Here is a 17,184-nt window from a genome sequence, read left to right as displayed (position 1 = left end):
TCTGCTAAATATAGAAATAAATTAATTGGACACACACACATACACACACACACATATATATAAATTAGCTGGGCATGGTGGCGCATGCCTGTAGTCCCAGCTACTCAGGAGGCTGAGGCAGGAGGATCGCTTGAGCCCAGGAGTTTGAGGTTGCTGTGAGCTAGGCTGACACCACAGCACTCTAGCCGAGGCAACAGAGTGAGACTCTGTCTCAAAAAAAAAAAAAAAAAAAAATTGAGAAAACCATAAAGAGAAAATAATTTTATTATGAAAATATACATAACATGAAAAAATTATTTCAAATGACTTTAAAACAGTAAATCATTCATTCAACTAGCTCCTACTGCTAGACATTGAGCTGCTCCCAATCTTTTTTTAAATAGCTTTACTGAGATAAAACTCACTCACCATATAATTTACCCATGTGAAGTGTACAATTCAGTGGTTTTGGCATATAAAATATTTTTTTAGATAGTTGATAAAATATATATGTGGCTTAAAATTTGTCATTCTACAACTTTTGATGGCATTAATTCCATTCACCACACTGCAACCAACACCACTATCCACTTGCAAAACTTTTCCAACACCCCAGACAAATTCTGTGATCATTAAAGCAACAATTCCCCATCCCCCTCCCTGAGCCCACGGGCCTGTGATCTACTTTGTATTTTAACCATGTCACCTCGGGTGAGGCAGGGTGAGGCAAGGCGAGGCAAGGCACAGATCCAAGGTAGAGGGTGAGGTTGACAGGAAACCTGTGTGTCCCAGGCCAAGCTGGGAACTAGGAGAGACACAGGACAGTAAAGGACTTATTGTACCAAGTCCCAGCAAGGGAGGCAGGGCATGCCACGCAGGGGCCACAGTGCCGTGGTGGGGGGACCTAGGGAGCACCCTCTTCCTGGCCGGCCGACAGCTAAAAAAAAGTGAGGCCTGGGAAAAACCCTCTTGGGGTCTGCGTGGAGCAGAAACCACCAGGCGAGAGATCTCACTGGCGATTCGTTTCCACGTCAGCAGGTCACAGTCAGGAGAGGGTGAGAAACACCTTGTAGCAGGGACCAGGCTCATCACAGGGGAGACCACAGAGAAGTGGGGATGTTGTGACATCCAGAAAATCCAAAAGTGGCTGGTCACAGTGGCTCACACCTGTGATCCTAGCACTCTGGGAGGCCAAGGTTGGGAAGATCATTTGAGCTTAGGAGTCTGAGACCAGCCTGAGCAAGAGAGAGACCCTATCTCTACAAAAAAATAGAAAAATTAGCTGGGGTTGGTGGCTTGTGCCTATAGTCCCAGCCACCTGGGAGGCTGAGGTAGGAGTATTGCTCCAGCCCAGAAATAAGAGGCTGCAGTGAGCTGTGGTGACGCTACTGCACTCTAGCCTGGGTTACAGACCCTGTCTTTAAAAAAATAGAAGTTCTGTGTGACACCAAGGCCAGGGAGTAAGCAGTCCAGATGGGAAGTTGTAGGGGCATAAGGCATGAGGAAGACACTAGTCCTCCCCCGGGGTGAAGGGGTGGACTGATATGGGGTGGATGCCTCCTGGGGAAACCACAAATGCCATCATTTATAAGCATAGCACAGAGAGTAGTAACCTCTGTCAGAAACCCCTACAAAGCATGGGGTGCACGGCTGTATGTTTTGGCCCACACAATGCAGTTTAGACTAATCCCATCTTTGGTGTCACTGGCAACAATTAAAGGTGGCAACAGGGGCCAAATGGCAACACTCATCCTCACTGGAAAACCACTCCACAAGCTACTCCTCTAAACAAACACACACAAGATCAAGGTACACAGGTCTCTTCCACCCAGGATCTACTGTTATTATCCTCGAGTTCCATGACCACCACTGAATGAATAACTGCCAAAGAAGCATCAGGTTGTTGCAGCCCTGAAGGCCATAGAATCCGTAAGGTTGCCAAGGTTGCTGGCGTGTCAGAAGTACACAAATTGGGATCACTCAGACTGAAACCTCATGGTGCTGCCTATTTGTACCCAAAGGCCACATTCAGGAAGTGTCAGTGATAATGTAAGCACAGTGGTACACCATGACCAGCCTTGTTCACAGGAGTTTTGTGTTTTCATAGTACACAGATGGCATGACTTACCACCCAAGCGGGTCATATTGCCAGTTCCGGTGGCTGCTGCACATGGTATGGTTGCTTTACCAAGCTGTGGACAGGATCCAGGGCTCAACAAGAACATTCAAGGTTCTCACAGCCACCTGTGCTGCCTGATGGCACAAGATTCCCACCTCCCTGGGTGCAGGGGCTACAGGTCTCCCTCCAGGGTCATGAAATCGGGGTGCTGAGTCCTATTACCACACCCCTTCTCCCCTCTGCCCCTCCTTCCACCTTGATCTCTTATCTGTAAGGACCAGCTGTGAGGGAGGAACAAGACTATTTTTATGACAATTAGGTCTACCTATGTCCCCACCTTGGCCAATGTGAGCCACTGTAGGTGGATGTGTATGAGCATGACAAGCAAGAGACTGCACACTGCTACAGTAGGATTAAGTAGGAAACCTGGTTAGGTGTGGTGTCTTATGCCCTGTAATCCTAGCAATCTGGGAGGCCGAGGCAGGAGGATTGCTTGAGCTCAGGAGTTGAAGACCAGCCTGAGCAAGAGCAATACCCCATGTCTACTAAAATAGAAAAATTAGCTGGGCATGGTGGCACGCACCTATAGTCCCAGCTACTTGGGAGACTGAGGCAGTAAGATAGCTGGAGCCCAGGAATTTGAGGTCGTCGTGAGCTAGGTTGACATCATGGCACTCTACCCAGGGCTATAGAGTGAGAATCTGTCTCAAACAAAAAAAGTACGAATCCTAAAGGCCACTTATTACAGGCTGCAACTGAGAAGGTGCAGCAACTAGACTCGAGTGGTGTTGCTACAGGGGAAAGGAAGATGTAACACTCTAGGAATGACCATAAATGTTCAAAATACATCTAGAGAACCACCCAGAAACTAATATGTCTGTCAGCAAACAGGATTTCAGGACTCAGGGAGCAATTGTCATATCCTGTCCCTTCAGTTTCTGCTGAGTATGAAGCACCGTGTTTGCTAAAGGTTGACAAATAATGTAATGCAAAAAGTGATGACTTTCCATCATTTTTTTCCCCCTTTGTAAGTCCTTTCCCCACTGTGAGATCACAAGTGAACATTGTTTAGCACAACTACAACTTTCCACATATCACATATCAACAGGGTAGTTCAGCAGTCCAAGATTCACATATTTAGGAAAACCCAAGGGAATGGTGAAGGCTTTCTGTGTTTCTTACATCACACAGGTCCACAGTGAGCTCCTCCATGCCGGACTATGATCGGATTCCAATGGCTCTCAGGTGTTCCTGAAACTGACGAGGGATCTCAAGAGTGTATGTCCATGTCTCCAAAGTGAACTAGCACAACTGAGGGCTTTTCCACATTCTTCACATTAATGAGGTTTCTCACCAGTGTGAAGTTCAGAGTGATGATTAAGGCATGAAGAATTCCTAAAGGATTTTCCACATACCTCACATTCAAAAAGCTTCTCTTCAGTGTAATTTACTAAATGTTCACTTAAGAGATAAAACCTATTGTAGACTTTTCCACATTCCTTACACCATAGGCTTTCTGCCCTGTGTGAATTCTTATATGTTTATGGAGGTGTGAGGAAGCACGGAAGGCTTTCCCGCATTCTTTACATATATATGGTTTCTCTCCAGTGTGAGTTCTTATATGTTCAATGAGGTGTGAGGAAGAAGCAAAGGATTTCCCACATTCCTTACATATATAGGGCTTCTCTCCAGTGTGAGTTCTTACATGCACAATCAGGTGTGAGGAAGTCGTGAAGGCTTTTCCACATTCTTTACATTCATAGGGCTTCTCTCCAGTGTGAGTTCGTATGTGTTCAGTTAGGCTTGAAGAAACAGTGAAGGCTTTTCCACATTCTTTACATTCATAGGGTTTTATTCCAGTGTGAATTTGAATGTGCTTATTCAGGCATGCAGAGTTTCTAAAGGATTTTCTGCATACCATACATTCAAAGGGCTTCTCCTGTGTGTGAGTTTTTAAATGTTCATTTAGTAGATAAAACCTATTGTAGGCTTTCCCACATTCCTTACATTCATAGGGTTTCTCTCCAGTGTGTGTGCGTTCATGTTTAGAAAGGCCTGAGCGCCCAGTGAAGGCTTTTCCACACTGCTTACATTCATATGGTTTCTCTCCAGTATGAATTCTTACATGTTCCGTTAAGCTGGAAGAAACAGTGAAAGCTTTCCCACAATCCTTACATTCATAGGGCTTCTCTCCAGTGTGAGTTCTTATATGTTCAATAAGGCCTGAGGATGTACAGAAGGCTTTCCCACATTCCTTACACTCATATGGCTTCTCGCCAGTGTGAGTTCGTATATGTCTAGTGAGGCCACAGCGCACAGCAAAGGCTTTCCCGCAATACTCACATTTATAGGGTTTTACCCCAGTGTGAATTCGAACATGGTTATTCAAGCATGACGAATTTCTAAAAGATTTTCCACATACCTTACATGCAAAGGGTTTCTCCCTCCTGTGAGTTTTTAAACACTCAGTTAGTAGATAAAATTGACTGTGGACTTTCTTACATTCCTTATGTTCATAGGACTTCTCTCCAGTGAGTATTTGATCAGAAAAGCCTGAATGCCCAGTGAAGGATTTTCCACATTCCTTATGTTGATGAGGTTTCTCTTTGCTATGAAGTTTTACATGTTCAGTTAGGCTGGAAGAAATAGTGAGAGACTTCCCACATTTCATAAGTTCATAGGGTTTCTCCCCTGTGTGGGTTTGCATGTGAATTTTAAGGTCGGAAGGAGATCTACTAAATTTTCCACATTCCTTACATACATGGACATTCTTTGTAGTATGCATTTCCACAGGCATAGCACAGCTTGTGAGGTCAGTGAGGGATTTCCCGCCCTGCTTCTCTCCATAGAGTTCTCTAATTTGAGTTCTCACCTGTGCCTGAAGGTAGGACTGATCAAGGAAATCCTTCCCACTGTCACTGCAGTCCAAGGATTTGTCTCCCTTGCGCGTTCTATGGTAAACAACATCTGGAGTCAAGCTAAAGGCTTCTGCACATGGATTAAACACAGGTAGTTTCTCTCCAGTAGAGATTTTCTTGTGGGGAATAAAATACTTCCCACACTGATTAGAGATGGGAGTGTTCTCTGTACCTTGAATTCTCGTGTGCATGTTAAGGCACCAGTGCTCAACAAACATTTCTCCACACTGCTCACAGTCACAGGGTTCCCTTCCATTGTGGGTTCCTGCCTGTGGATGAACAACGATTTAAAGGATTTTTGAGACTTATTTACAGATTTCACCCCTTGAAGACAAAAACATTATTGTGATGACTATGATTTTTCTCATTTTCCTTACATGCACACAGTTTTTGCCCTGTAGATTTCTTTCAAGTTGAATGAAGGAAACTTATTGCAAGGATCCTGTGTCATCTGCTCTAACCTTTGAAAGATTTCTATGCATTTTCATAAAATTGTTTTAAAACTTCCAATAGCTAGTTACATACGTGGTAATGAGTATTGCAGGGAACTCTGAAGCCCCAAACAAGATTTAGGGAATCCCAAATCCGGCACATCCAGAGCACCATCTAGAGACATTCCTCCCCTCAGATGGATGCTGCTCCACTCAAATCTCTCTCATTTGTGCTACTTTTCTATAATGGACTTTCCAATCTTTTCTGAATGTGGCAAATATAAGATCTCTCTCATTCATCTTACCGTCTGAATCCCATTTGATGTTTTTAAACAAATAATATCCTGCCAAAGTGCTGACGCATCGGTTTTCAGTTGCCATGCTAAAGTAAAACAGAAAAAAATACAAGGGTTTGCAAAACAAAATGGTAGGTCCAATAAGTTAAAAATGTTAATGCTCATTTGCATTGTTTTCATATTAAACACATTAGAAAAATAAAACCAAGACAGACTTGAGCAGTTCAGCTGTGTCTAAAATTTGGCAATCAGACTTGGGGTCAAATTCAGTAATTTTTTAAATAGTTTATTCTACAAAAATTAAATGTGAAAGTGAACAGAAACAGTACTACCAAGGAAGGAAAGTAAGAAGGCTGGAACAAAGACCATACATTAAAACCAAAAACTCAACAAAACAGGAGGTCATCTGTGAGATCACAGAGAAGTCTGCATCAGATGGAAAATAGAGAAATATGGGAAGATGAAGATACCCTGAAACTTCCAAGTCCAGTGGCCTCATGGTACATCTCAAGGAGATTCCTCGTTATACTTCCAAACACACTGAACTTCTCATTGGCCAGGGATATCCCTCACAAACACTTACCATGGAGCTCTCCCCTCTGCACTGTCATCCACTCCTCTTCCTCCAGCCAACAGATCACGCTGGGTTTGAACAGGCGATTCCCTGTACACAGGGCAAGACACATCAGTGAAGGCGGCTCGTGCAAGATATGACAAATCTACCTAGGATTCAGGAACCACACTTCTAAAGCAAATAGAGAAATTATTTCAGAACAGCTCAAAATGCAAGTACCCCATCTCTCTGTGCCCTGAAGAAACTGGTCATTGCTGACCCTGATACCCGCATTCAGGCTCTAGTACATATCTAAAAAACAGGAAGATGGACTAATCCTAGCACTCTGGGAGGCTGAGGTGGGAGGATCGCTTGAGACCAGGAGTTTGAGGTTACTGTGAGCTATGATGATGTACTGCACTCCAGCCTGGGTGACAGGGAGAGCCCTTGTTTAAAAAAAAAAAAAAAAAAAAGACTTTTATTCAAATAGAAAACAATGTAAGTGCAAAAAGAGATCTTCCCTCACTTGGGAAATCACTACCCAGTGGTTCTCAACTTTGGAGGGAGTCAGATTCATCTGGAAGGCTTGTTAAATACAGAGGACAGGCCCCAGCAGCACATTCTGCTCTGACTCAGTGTGTCTCAGGTAGAGTCTGAGTATGTACGTTTCTAACAGAATAACTCGATGCTCTTGATCCCAGGACCACAGTTTGAAGATCACCACACTAGATTAAAACCCATCAGTGCAGTGACTGCATCTCTGTTATTTTCCACTGTGTGCAGATTTGACATCGCCGATCCTGGAACACAGCAAGTGCATAATATGTACCTGTGCCACAGGAGGCCACAAGGAGTGATGGCAGTCTTACCTACTGAGGCCAGGTTCCTGTAGTTCTCCAGCATCACGTCTCTGTACAGGTCTCTCTGCGCTGAGTCCAGTAAAGCCCATTCCTCCTGGGTGAAGCCCACAGCCACGTCATCAAAGGTCACCGAGTCCTGAGTCATCACACACACACTGGTCTGAGGCACGTGACACATCCATCAATATTCAGTGGGGAATTAGGAGGTGGGGCCCAATGCCTACGTGGCACTGTGAGGGCTCCATTGTCCACACTGGGGTTGGGTGGTCCTAGGAGCTCTTCCCTGTCCACACTCATGCACCGTTTAGCTCCTCCAGTCATTGGCTTTACTGGCACCTTATACAGTGACTCATCTCACCACAACTAGACTGGGGCTCTTCTCATCTCATTTCCCTCTATTGCAGCACGATCCTGAGCACCTTACAAACACTTGATAAATGGTGATGAACAAATAAATACCTGGAGAAAAAGACACTCCCCCCCCCACCATGTGTCAGAGCACGCAGCAAAATAAGGAACATGCACTTCGCACCGTGAGGGTCAAAATAATGTTGAAATACTGGGATGATTTCCACAGCAACACTGTCCAATATGGATGCTCCAGTGCCTGTGGAAATTCAACTAGAAACATGGTCCTTGTGTGGGTAGAAGCCATGGAGACAAATCTACTTGGTAGACGCAGTATGTCATTGTCAGAAAAACACACTTGCAGCATACCTGATAATTTATCAGACAGTCAGCCACCATCCTTGCTGCCTGTGTCTTTTCTTCATGAAGGAAGATCAGGTCACTGGAAACACGACCTCCTGGAAAAGAAGGAAGGGTGAGAACCCAGAGCTGATGGTGACCCGCATGTTCTCATGCCTGGAAGTCTTTCCGTCCTAGTAGGAAATTCCCATATTATGCTGTACACTCAAGCGTGTGTGCGCGGGTGTATGCATGTGTGCACGTGTGCACACACACACACACTTGCTATACATTGCCAGCACAGTCTGTCTCACCTAGAGACAGAAAAAGGGCTAGGGAGGCATGCTGCCCTTCGTGAATTGTAACAGTCTCATGGTACAGGTAAGGGAACTTAAGCCCTGAGACAAGAAAGTCTTTATTCACCCATTGTGCGAAAACTCACAAAGGAGATTATGGGTCACGTCTTCCCAAAGCACACACGCCAGGGCCGACGTACACAATGGCACGCTCTAGCACACGTCAGCACCTCCAAAATGCACCAGGAGCATGACTGCTCCGGCCCAGACCACAGGACTCTGTACTGTGAAGTTACCAACGCAGATCCTCTGAGAAGAGCACGAGCAGGACTCACCCTGGAACAGGCCGACGGCTGCCATGCCGTGAGGATGACGGTGAGACACGTCAGAATGCTCCTTCCCTGGACGCCAAGCCCACTCAGGAAGGCAGTGAGTGTAGACGGATGGCGCAGTCTCCTCCCTTCTTGACACAGGGACCTCTGGAATCCTACTGCCATCAGCCACACTCAGGAGCATCATTCCTCAGTCATCAGACTTCACACAGTGGCTGTTTCTGCAGGTGAGACATAGGAAAGCCACTGAAACCAGTTTACTCCACGAGTATTAGTAACATCAGTCACCATTCACTGAGGTGCAGTATGTGTCAGAACACCAGGCAGGAGCCTTAAATATATGAGCTCCCTTAATTATCATCACAGCCCTTAACAACCCATGAGCCCCTAACAGCTAATGAACCAGATCTGGAGAACACCGATTGGCCCCATGTCATCTGCTGAGGAAGTGATGAATCAAGACCTGAACACAGGTTAGTCTGTCTCCAAAGCCTGGAGTCCTGAGCTTGTTGTTACTTTTCACATGATGAAGAGCAGGGCTAGAATTTTCTATTTTTATTCTAACACTGAAGGGACTAAAACTGAAATTTCACAGCATCATAAAAATATATCTATACTCCCAATATTAACTGTACTTACTACCAGGTGTCTCAAACTGGGGGTTCCTTGGTGAAAGGCCCACAAATGTGTTTAGTTTGGTGGCCCCTACTTAGACTCTTTACCCTTTTTAAAAATGAGATACAAATACTATATAATCATTTATCTGGTTCTCTGCCATAACATAGTCTCCAGAGGTTTGTTGCTGAATGAAACAGCGTACTGGTACATGATGCTGACACTACGTTGATTAGATCCAAGGGCACAAAATAGAAAATACTTTAGATTCCTTTATAATAAATATGGAAAATTGAGGGCTAGAGATTCAGAAGCCTCGGTTTCTGTGGGCTAGTGGCCTGGATTGTGAAAAGACAGCCCCTCCACATTATTGCACCTCATGGCACCTATGACAGAAAAAGAAGCGCACTGCTCCACAGACCTTCTGAAGGTTAGGGGCAACATATGCAACATCCGACTGTGCTCTAACTACACAGTGGCCTGTCAGGCTTCCTAGTTGCAAACGTGGACCAGAGTAAGTTAAGGCTGGAAGACAAACTTCTCAACTTTGTCTAAATGATCTAGCAGACCCAATGATATAAGAGTGTCCATGGGAACAGGTGCTGGCAAGTGCCGACAGCAGACTTAAAGCACAGTGCTCTTGCACTTGTAATCCCAGCCCTCTGCAGGCAAGAGCTGGACTTCTAAGAAACAGCCTGTGGCTTGACCCTGTGCAGCATGCAGTAGAGAAGGAACACCCAACCGAGGGACAGGAAGCAGTTAACGGCGACTTAAGGCCCCCAAAGCATAAAGCACTTAGTATTGGCTGTTTGCCAACCTCTCCTCTGGACCCAGTTACAACTTTACCGCAAATAGCAAAAATGAAGGAATATTTAAACGCACCTTGAGAATACAATCAGAAATATCTGATTGCATGGATTTGTCAAGAGAAGTGTGACTCTTCAAAAGTCAATGTTAATAAACAAACTACAGTAACTGCTTTATTTCAAACAACACTAAAAGACAAACAACACGAACATACAAACCTTGAATGGGTTTTAGATCCCAAATCACCCAAGAACCTATGTTGGAACAATGGGGAGAATTCTAGTTATTACAGCAGACATTAGGTGACATTATTTTTCATTTTCTTAGGTGAAACGTTGAAATACTAATATTGTCATTTTAGTAGTACAACGTCTATCTTTGGTAGATGCCTTACTAAGTATTTAAGGGTTAGGTATCACGTGTGCAATTCATTCTCAACCTACTTACACTCACACAATAATAGTTCATCATAAAACGTACTTATTTACCTGGGAGAGAGAAACATGCACATGCTAAACATGAGTAAATCCAGCACAACTGCACTGTTTGTTAAAATTTTCAACAGACTCAGATTTTTCCAAAGAAAAGCATGAGTACGGGTACCTAGTCTGAGCCCGCCGGGACCGGGCAGGCCGAGCCTTCTCGGTTTCCTTTCCTATCAACAGGAAGGTTTGTGTCCACACATGCTTACGTTTGTTCACGTACACACGCACACCTTAGACACCCGCGAGCCCGCTCGTCTCCCTCCCCGAAGATACCAAGTCAAAAATAAACACAAATGGCAAAGCCGAAGCCGAATTCTCAGCCGCCACCGGGAAGGGAATGACCATCGCACAGCTGAACCGGCGCCGGAAGAGCCCGGAAGAGCCGGCGCCGCCCTGACGTCACGTCTACTTCCGGTCGCGGGGTGGGGGCGTGACAGCGTCTTCCGGCGCACGCCCCGTCCCGCCCCTCGGAAGCGCCGGTGCCAGCCGCTTCTGACAGCGGGTTCCTCGGCGTTTTCGACGCGACGACTTGTGTGGGTTGTCGCGTCTTCCTCCCGGTGGGCATTTCTGCGGGTAATCGTCTTCGGGCCGGGCCGGGACCCCGTGCTGCGCCGCGGCACAGCCCGGAGCGCGGGCGTCGCCGGGGCCACTCAGGAACGGGACCTGACGACGGCGAACCGCGGAGTTTCTGTGCGTGTAGACGCGAGCTCGCGAGGAAGAACGAGCGGGGGGGACCCGGACAGCGCGGGCGGGGACAGACGCGAGGGGACGTCGGAAGCCGACCCGGGACGCGGAGGTCACGCCGGTCCGTGAGTGTTCCGGGCCGGGGGAGCGGACGCGCGGTGCATGATGGGAGCGCCGGCCGTCCGAGAGGTCACGACGGTCCAGCTGGACCGCAGCAGCGCGGAGGGATGATAAACTGCGAACGGATCGGGCATCTAACCGGGGAGCCGGCGCGAAGCAAAACTACGCAGGAGCTCAGGTGACCGCGAGGTGGCGGCAGGTCCCACGCTTGGCTCGGTGGCACGGAGCTCTGAAAAGGTGGAGGGACGAGAACTCCCGGAAAGAAGGGATGGGGGACCAGGTGACGCTCCCAGCAGCCCCCCAGGGCGTCTCTGGGTCAGGACGCTCTGAAGGGTCCTGACAGCCCCAGGGTCGTCTCACCTGTGGCTTGGACGTGGATGCAGTCGCACCGAGTCTGCAAAGCGGGCACACTCTGCGTGGCTACTCAGTGCTTGTCTAGGATGTCTCAAAGAACCGAATGTATGAAAATCTGAGTTTGGCACCAGCAAGCTATTGTGAATGATGGTTCTACGAACATTGGTGTACGAACTTCTTCGAATCCTCGCTCTGATCAGTACTTTAGGAGATATATGTAAAAGTGGAACACCTGGGTCCTATGATGATTTGAGGAACGACTATTCTGTTTCCCAGAGCTGCTGCACCATTTTACATTCCCACGAGCAATGCACAAGGGTTCCACCGTTACCACACCCTGGCCAGCACTTATGTTTATTGGGTAGCAGCCGTCATCGTGAGGGAAAGCGGTGTTTCTGATTTTCGTTTCCCTAACGTTTAGTGACGTACAGCATCTTTTCATGTATTTGACGGCCATCTGTATATCTTTGGTGAAATTATTCAACTCCCTTTTCCATATTTGAATTGGCTTTTGTTGTTAATATTATTCTTGACTTGTAGGAGTTCTTTATAAACTCTGGATATTCATCCTTAATCAGATATATGATTTGCAAACATTTTCTCCTATTCTGTGGGTTGTGTTTTCACTCTTATTACTGTCCTTTGAGGCACAAAATCTGTAATGTTGGCGGGGCACCTCTTACCTAGTTTTCTTCTGTTGTCTGTGTGGTTGATTTCATAACTAAGAAATCATTTCCAGTTCTGTGGTCATGAAGCCTTTTCCCTATGTCTTCTTCTAAGACATTTATAGCTTTACCTCTTACATTTAGGTTTTGAATCCATTTTGAGTTAATTTTTGTATATGTATGGTATGAAGCAAGGGTCCAACTCCATTCTTCTGCATGTAGAGAGCCAGTTTTTCTTCTCCCTTCCCAAAAGTTTTACTGAGGTGTCACTGACAAAATTAATATATACTTAGGGTGTGTTGAGGAACACTTAGGTTGTTTCCATATCTTGTCTACTGTGAATATGGGTTACAGATGTCTTTTCAAGATACTCATGTCGTTTCTTTGGATATATATATATACCCAGAAGTGGGATTGCAGGGTCTTAGGGACCATGATGATTTCTCATGTTTTTGAGTAAAACCTCTATACTGTTTTCCACAGTGGCTGTGTCCCAGCAACCCTTCCACATTGAATGGTCTTGGCACCACCATCCAAACCCATTTGAGTATACAGGTGAGGGTTATTTCTGGGATCTTGCTGTTGTGACACTGGTTGATATTTCTGTCTATATGCCAGTACTATACTGCTTTAGTTACTTGAGTTTTGTAGTAACCTTTGACATCAGGAGATGTGAGTCCTCCAACATTGCTCTTTTTCAAGATTGTTTTCACTCTTGGACTCCATTGAGGTTCTATATGCACATGGTGTTTTATAAGCTAATTTTGGGAGTGACCTAATATCACCTCTGCTATATTCTGCTGGTCACTAGACCACCTCTGGTAAAATGTGAGAGGATTACACAGCAGTATAAATACTGGGGAGCAGGGATTATTGAGGCCAATTTGGAGGCTGCCTAGTTTACAGGAGATTTGGCAATAGCTAACAACTACAGGTGAAATCCAGCTATCCTACTTCTAAGAATTTGTCCTGAATACAAACCTTTAAAAATAAAAAATGCTCAAGATTAGTAATTGCAGCACTGTTTGCAATGACAATTTTGAATGCCTTAAATGCCCTCCAGGAATGGAGTAGCTCAGTGTTACCCAGTGGAGTGCTATGCAGCTATAGCAATGATTGGAGGAGTGCACTGTGAACTCATGTGGAGCGATTTCCAAGGTATACTGTTAAGTGAAAATGCAAACTGCAAAACAGTATCTATGGTATGAAAGTTTTTCTTTAAGAAAAATGGATAATAATAAAATATATATCTGTTTATATTGAATATAAGGAAACACAGATAGGATTGTTCAGAATAGTAAGATCCAGCACCTGCAAAGGATGGATGGGAACAGGTTGAACAGGACAGTGGGATGAGGACAGGGTGGAAAAGATAGGGAGAGGGGAACCACTTTGAGCATGCCTTTCCATCCAGTGCTGGTGATTATTCTTTACTTAATGAAGGGTGAATATTTACAAGGTGCTCACGGTGTGGGTAAGAAAGAAGTCTCAAAATTTAGGATAGAAAGAAGTACAATATTAATTTATTTTCCCAGGAGAAAAAGAGAGATAGCAAGAGGGGGGAGAGAGAGAAAAAGAGAGAGAAAGACTGACTGACTGACTGACTGACTTTGGCCACGGAACTGAAGAACAGGTAGAGGGTAGTGCCAGGCAGTTAAGGAAAAGTGGCTGAGTGGTTTTAAAGGGCAAAAATGGCTTTTTAAAACTCTGCTTCAGCGGACTGATAACAGAAGCAACTGTGAAGCAGTTGTAGGTGCTCTTTTTTTTTTCTTCCTCTGTGAAGCTGATTTTATCTGAGTCCTTGGAATCTGGCTTTTGGCAGGAACTGAAGTGGGGAGTTTGTACCCCTATGGTCCACTTAGTGCTCCTCAAGGCTGAGAAAACAAAGTCTTAGAGATAACAAGTTAGGCTACAGGAGTTTTAATTAAAACAGGGGGTAGTTGTGTTGTGAGTTTCCTTTGGAGCGGCAACTATATGCTGTGAGTTCATTTCTCTTACCTTCCGTTTGATAGTTTATTTTCCTCTGTTAGGTTATTAGTAGGACCACCTTTCACATACTTAATTAAAAAAAATCAAGGACAGAGGGACAACCCAAAATGTAATATGTGCAGGACTATTCGACCTTAACTCTATCAAACGGGCAATGAAACCATGTAACGGGAAGGACATAGCAAAGGCTGCTGCTGGGCACGAGAACACCGCACCCAAGCAGCCCATACCATGGCCAGAGATGAGGATGTAGAGGCATCTCTCTTGCTTAGCAGATGGGGCTCTCTGCTTCCTGCCACTTCCTTAAAACAGACCATTCTGGCATTTGCCTGTGAAATTAAAGTGACCCACACCCTGTTTCTATGCACACCCACACAAGTCCTCATTTCATGTTGTTGTTGAAGATATGCAAATTGAGAAGGAAGAAATATAACTGGTCTTTTCCCCAAATGACATGATCACTTATGTAAAAAAAAAACAAAGAATAGACAAAAAGCCTTCTAAACTAATAAGCAAGTATAGCAAAGTTGCAGGATACAATGTTAATAAACAAAAGCCAATCACTTTCCTGTATGCCAAGAATGAACAAGTAGAATCTGAAATTAAAAATACAATACCATTTTCATTAGCATCCCCCAAAATAAAATGCTTAAGTATAAATCCAAAAAATATATATAAAATAGATATGAGTAAAACTATAAAACTGATCAAAGAAATCAAAGAACTAAATAATTGTAGAGATATCCCATGGCAGGAAGACTCAACGTTGTCAAGATGCCCATCCTTCCCAATTTGATCCATATGTTCCATGCAATCCCAACCAAAACCCCAGGAAGTTCTTTTGTGGATATTGACAAAGTGATTCTAAAATTATTTTGGAGAAAGAAACCACCCAGAAAAGCCAACCCAGGATTGAAGGAGAACAAAGTTGGAGGACCAGTGGTGCTTGACTTCAAGGCTGATTATAAAGTAGTTCAGACATTGTGGTACCAGGGATAGGACAGATCACAGATCCACGGAACACAACAGCCCAGAAGGAGGCCTGCAAGAATATAGCCAACTGGTCTTCGACAGAGGAGCAAAGGAAACACAACAGAGCAAAGATACTCGTTTCAGCAGGTGGCTCTGGGACAACTGGACGTCCACATGCCACAAAGGGCATCTAGACACAGAGTTCATACTCTTCACAAAGTTAACTCGAAATGGAAATCAGACCTAAATGTAATACACAAAGCTATAAAACTCCTACGAGATAACACAGAAAAAAATCAAGATGACCTTCGGTCTGTTGACTCTTTAGATGCAACACCAAAGGCACAATCTATGAAAGGAAGAACGGATAAGCTGGAATTTATAAAAATTCAAAGTTTTTGCTCTGTGAAAGACACTGTGGGGCATGGTGGCTGGCACCTGTATTCCCAGCTACTGGGGAGGCTGGGGCAGACAGCTAGAGACCAGCCTGGACAGCACAGCAAGACCTGTCTCTTAAAAAATAAAAAAAAAAAGACACAGCCAAGAGAATAAAAACAAAGCCACAGACCAGGAGAAAATATGCACAAAAGACTGATCTAATAAAGGACCATTCTACACAATACAGAGAGAGCTCTTGTAATTCAACAATAAAAACCCAATTAACAATGAGCCAAAGATGCGAACAGACACCTCTGCAAAGAAGGTAAACAGATGGCAGATAAGCAAATGGAACGGTGCTTCGCATTATATGGCACCAGGGGAATGCAAATTATAACATGAGACACCACTGTATACCCATTAATGGGGACACAATGAGATACCACTGCATACTTATTAGCATGGACACAATGAGATACTGCTGTATACCCATTAGTGTGGATACAAGGAGGTACCACTGTTTACTTATTAGTGTGGACACAAGGAGGTACCACTGTTTACTCATTAGTGTGGACACAGTCTGGATCACTGACGACACCAATAGGTAGCAAGGATGTGGGAGAGCAGGAACTCAGTGCAGGTGGGAAGGCACAGTCATTTTGGAAGTCAGTTTGGCAATTCCTTACAAAACGAAACATTCGTACCATACAATTCAGCATTTGTGCTCTTTGGTATCTACCCAAAGGAGTTGAAAACTTATGTTCACACCAAACCTGCACACACGTGTTTCCAGCAGCTCTATTCAGAATTTCTAAAACTTGGAAGCCACCAAGATGTCCCTCAGTAGTGAATGGATTAAATAAGCTGTGGTACATCCAGAGAATGCAATATCATTCAGCATTAAAAAAATGAGATCTCAAGCCATAAAAAAAAAGAAGAAACTTTTTTTTTTCCCCAAGACAAGAGTCTCACTCTGTTGCCGGGGCTAGAGTGCCATGGTGTCAGCCTAGCTCACAGCAACCTCAAACTGCTGGGTTCAAGCAATCCTCCTGCCTCAGCCTCCTGAGTTAGCTGGGACTACAGGCATGCACCACCATGCCCAGCTTATTTTTCCTATATATTTTTAGTTGGCCAATTAATTTCTTTCTATTTTTAGTGGAGATGGGCTCTCACCCTTGCTCAGGCTGGTTTTGAACTCCTGACCTCGAGCGATCCTCCCACCTCAGCCTCCCAGAGTGTTAGGATTACAGGCGTGAGCCACCTCACCCTGCCTAACTTTGGTTTCTAACTCCACATTTCTTGTCCTACATACTTTAAGAAACTAATGAACTTTAAATAATTAGTTTATAATTTTGAGCACACAACATATAAAGACGTGGAGCTGGAACTGTACAGGTGCGGAGTTTTTATGTCATGGAAGCCAGGCTGGCATAAATTCACCTGAGGGTGTTATGACTTTGGGATGTTAAAGGTAATCCCCATGGTAACCACAAAGAAAACAGCTACACGGCCGGGCTCAGTGGCTCATGCCTGTCATCCTAGCACTCTGGGAGGCTGAGGCAGGTGGATAGCTCAAGGTCAGGAGTTTGAAACCAGCCTGAGCAAGAGCAAGACCCGTCTCTACTATAAATAGAAAGAAATTAA

At 44.8% G+C, this 17,184-nt stretch overlaps 1 protein-coding gene across 1 annotated transcript; it reads right to left on the bottom strand.

Annotated features, from left to right (window-relative positions):
• Nucleotides 1–233: 233 nt before the first annotated feature.
• On the bottom strand, nt 234–11,184 carry ZNF778 (zinc finger protein 778). Its single transcript, XM_075995871.1, is given in 7 exon segments — nt 234–3,605; nt 3,608–5,285; nt 5,753–5,829; nt 6,327–6,407; nt 7,166–7,292; nt 7,874–7,962; nt 8,475–11,184. Coding segments are annotated over 7 exon segments (2,406 nt in total). The 5' UTR covers nt 8,659–11,184; the 3' UTR covers nt 234–3,435.
• Nucleotides 11,185–17,184: the final 6,000 nt, after the last annotated feature.

Source organism: Microcebus murinus, chromosome 20 (assembly GCF_040939455.1).
Source record: "Microcebus murinus isolate Inina chromosome 20, M.murinus_Inina_mat1.0, whole genome shotgun sequence".
NCBI classification, from domain to species: domain Eukaryota; kingdom Metazoa; phylum Chordata; class Mammalia; order Primates; family Cheirogaleidae; genus Microcebus; species Microcebus murinus.
This window is presented reverse-complemented; position numbering and strand designations above follow the sequence as displayed.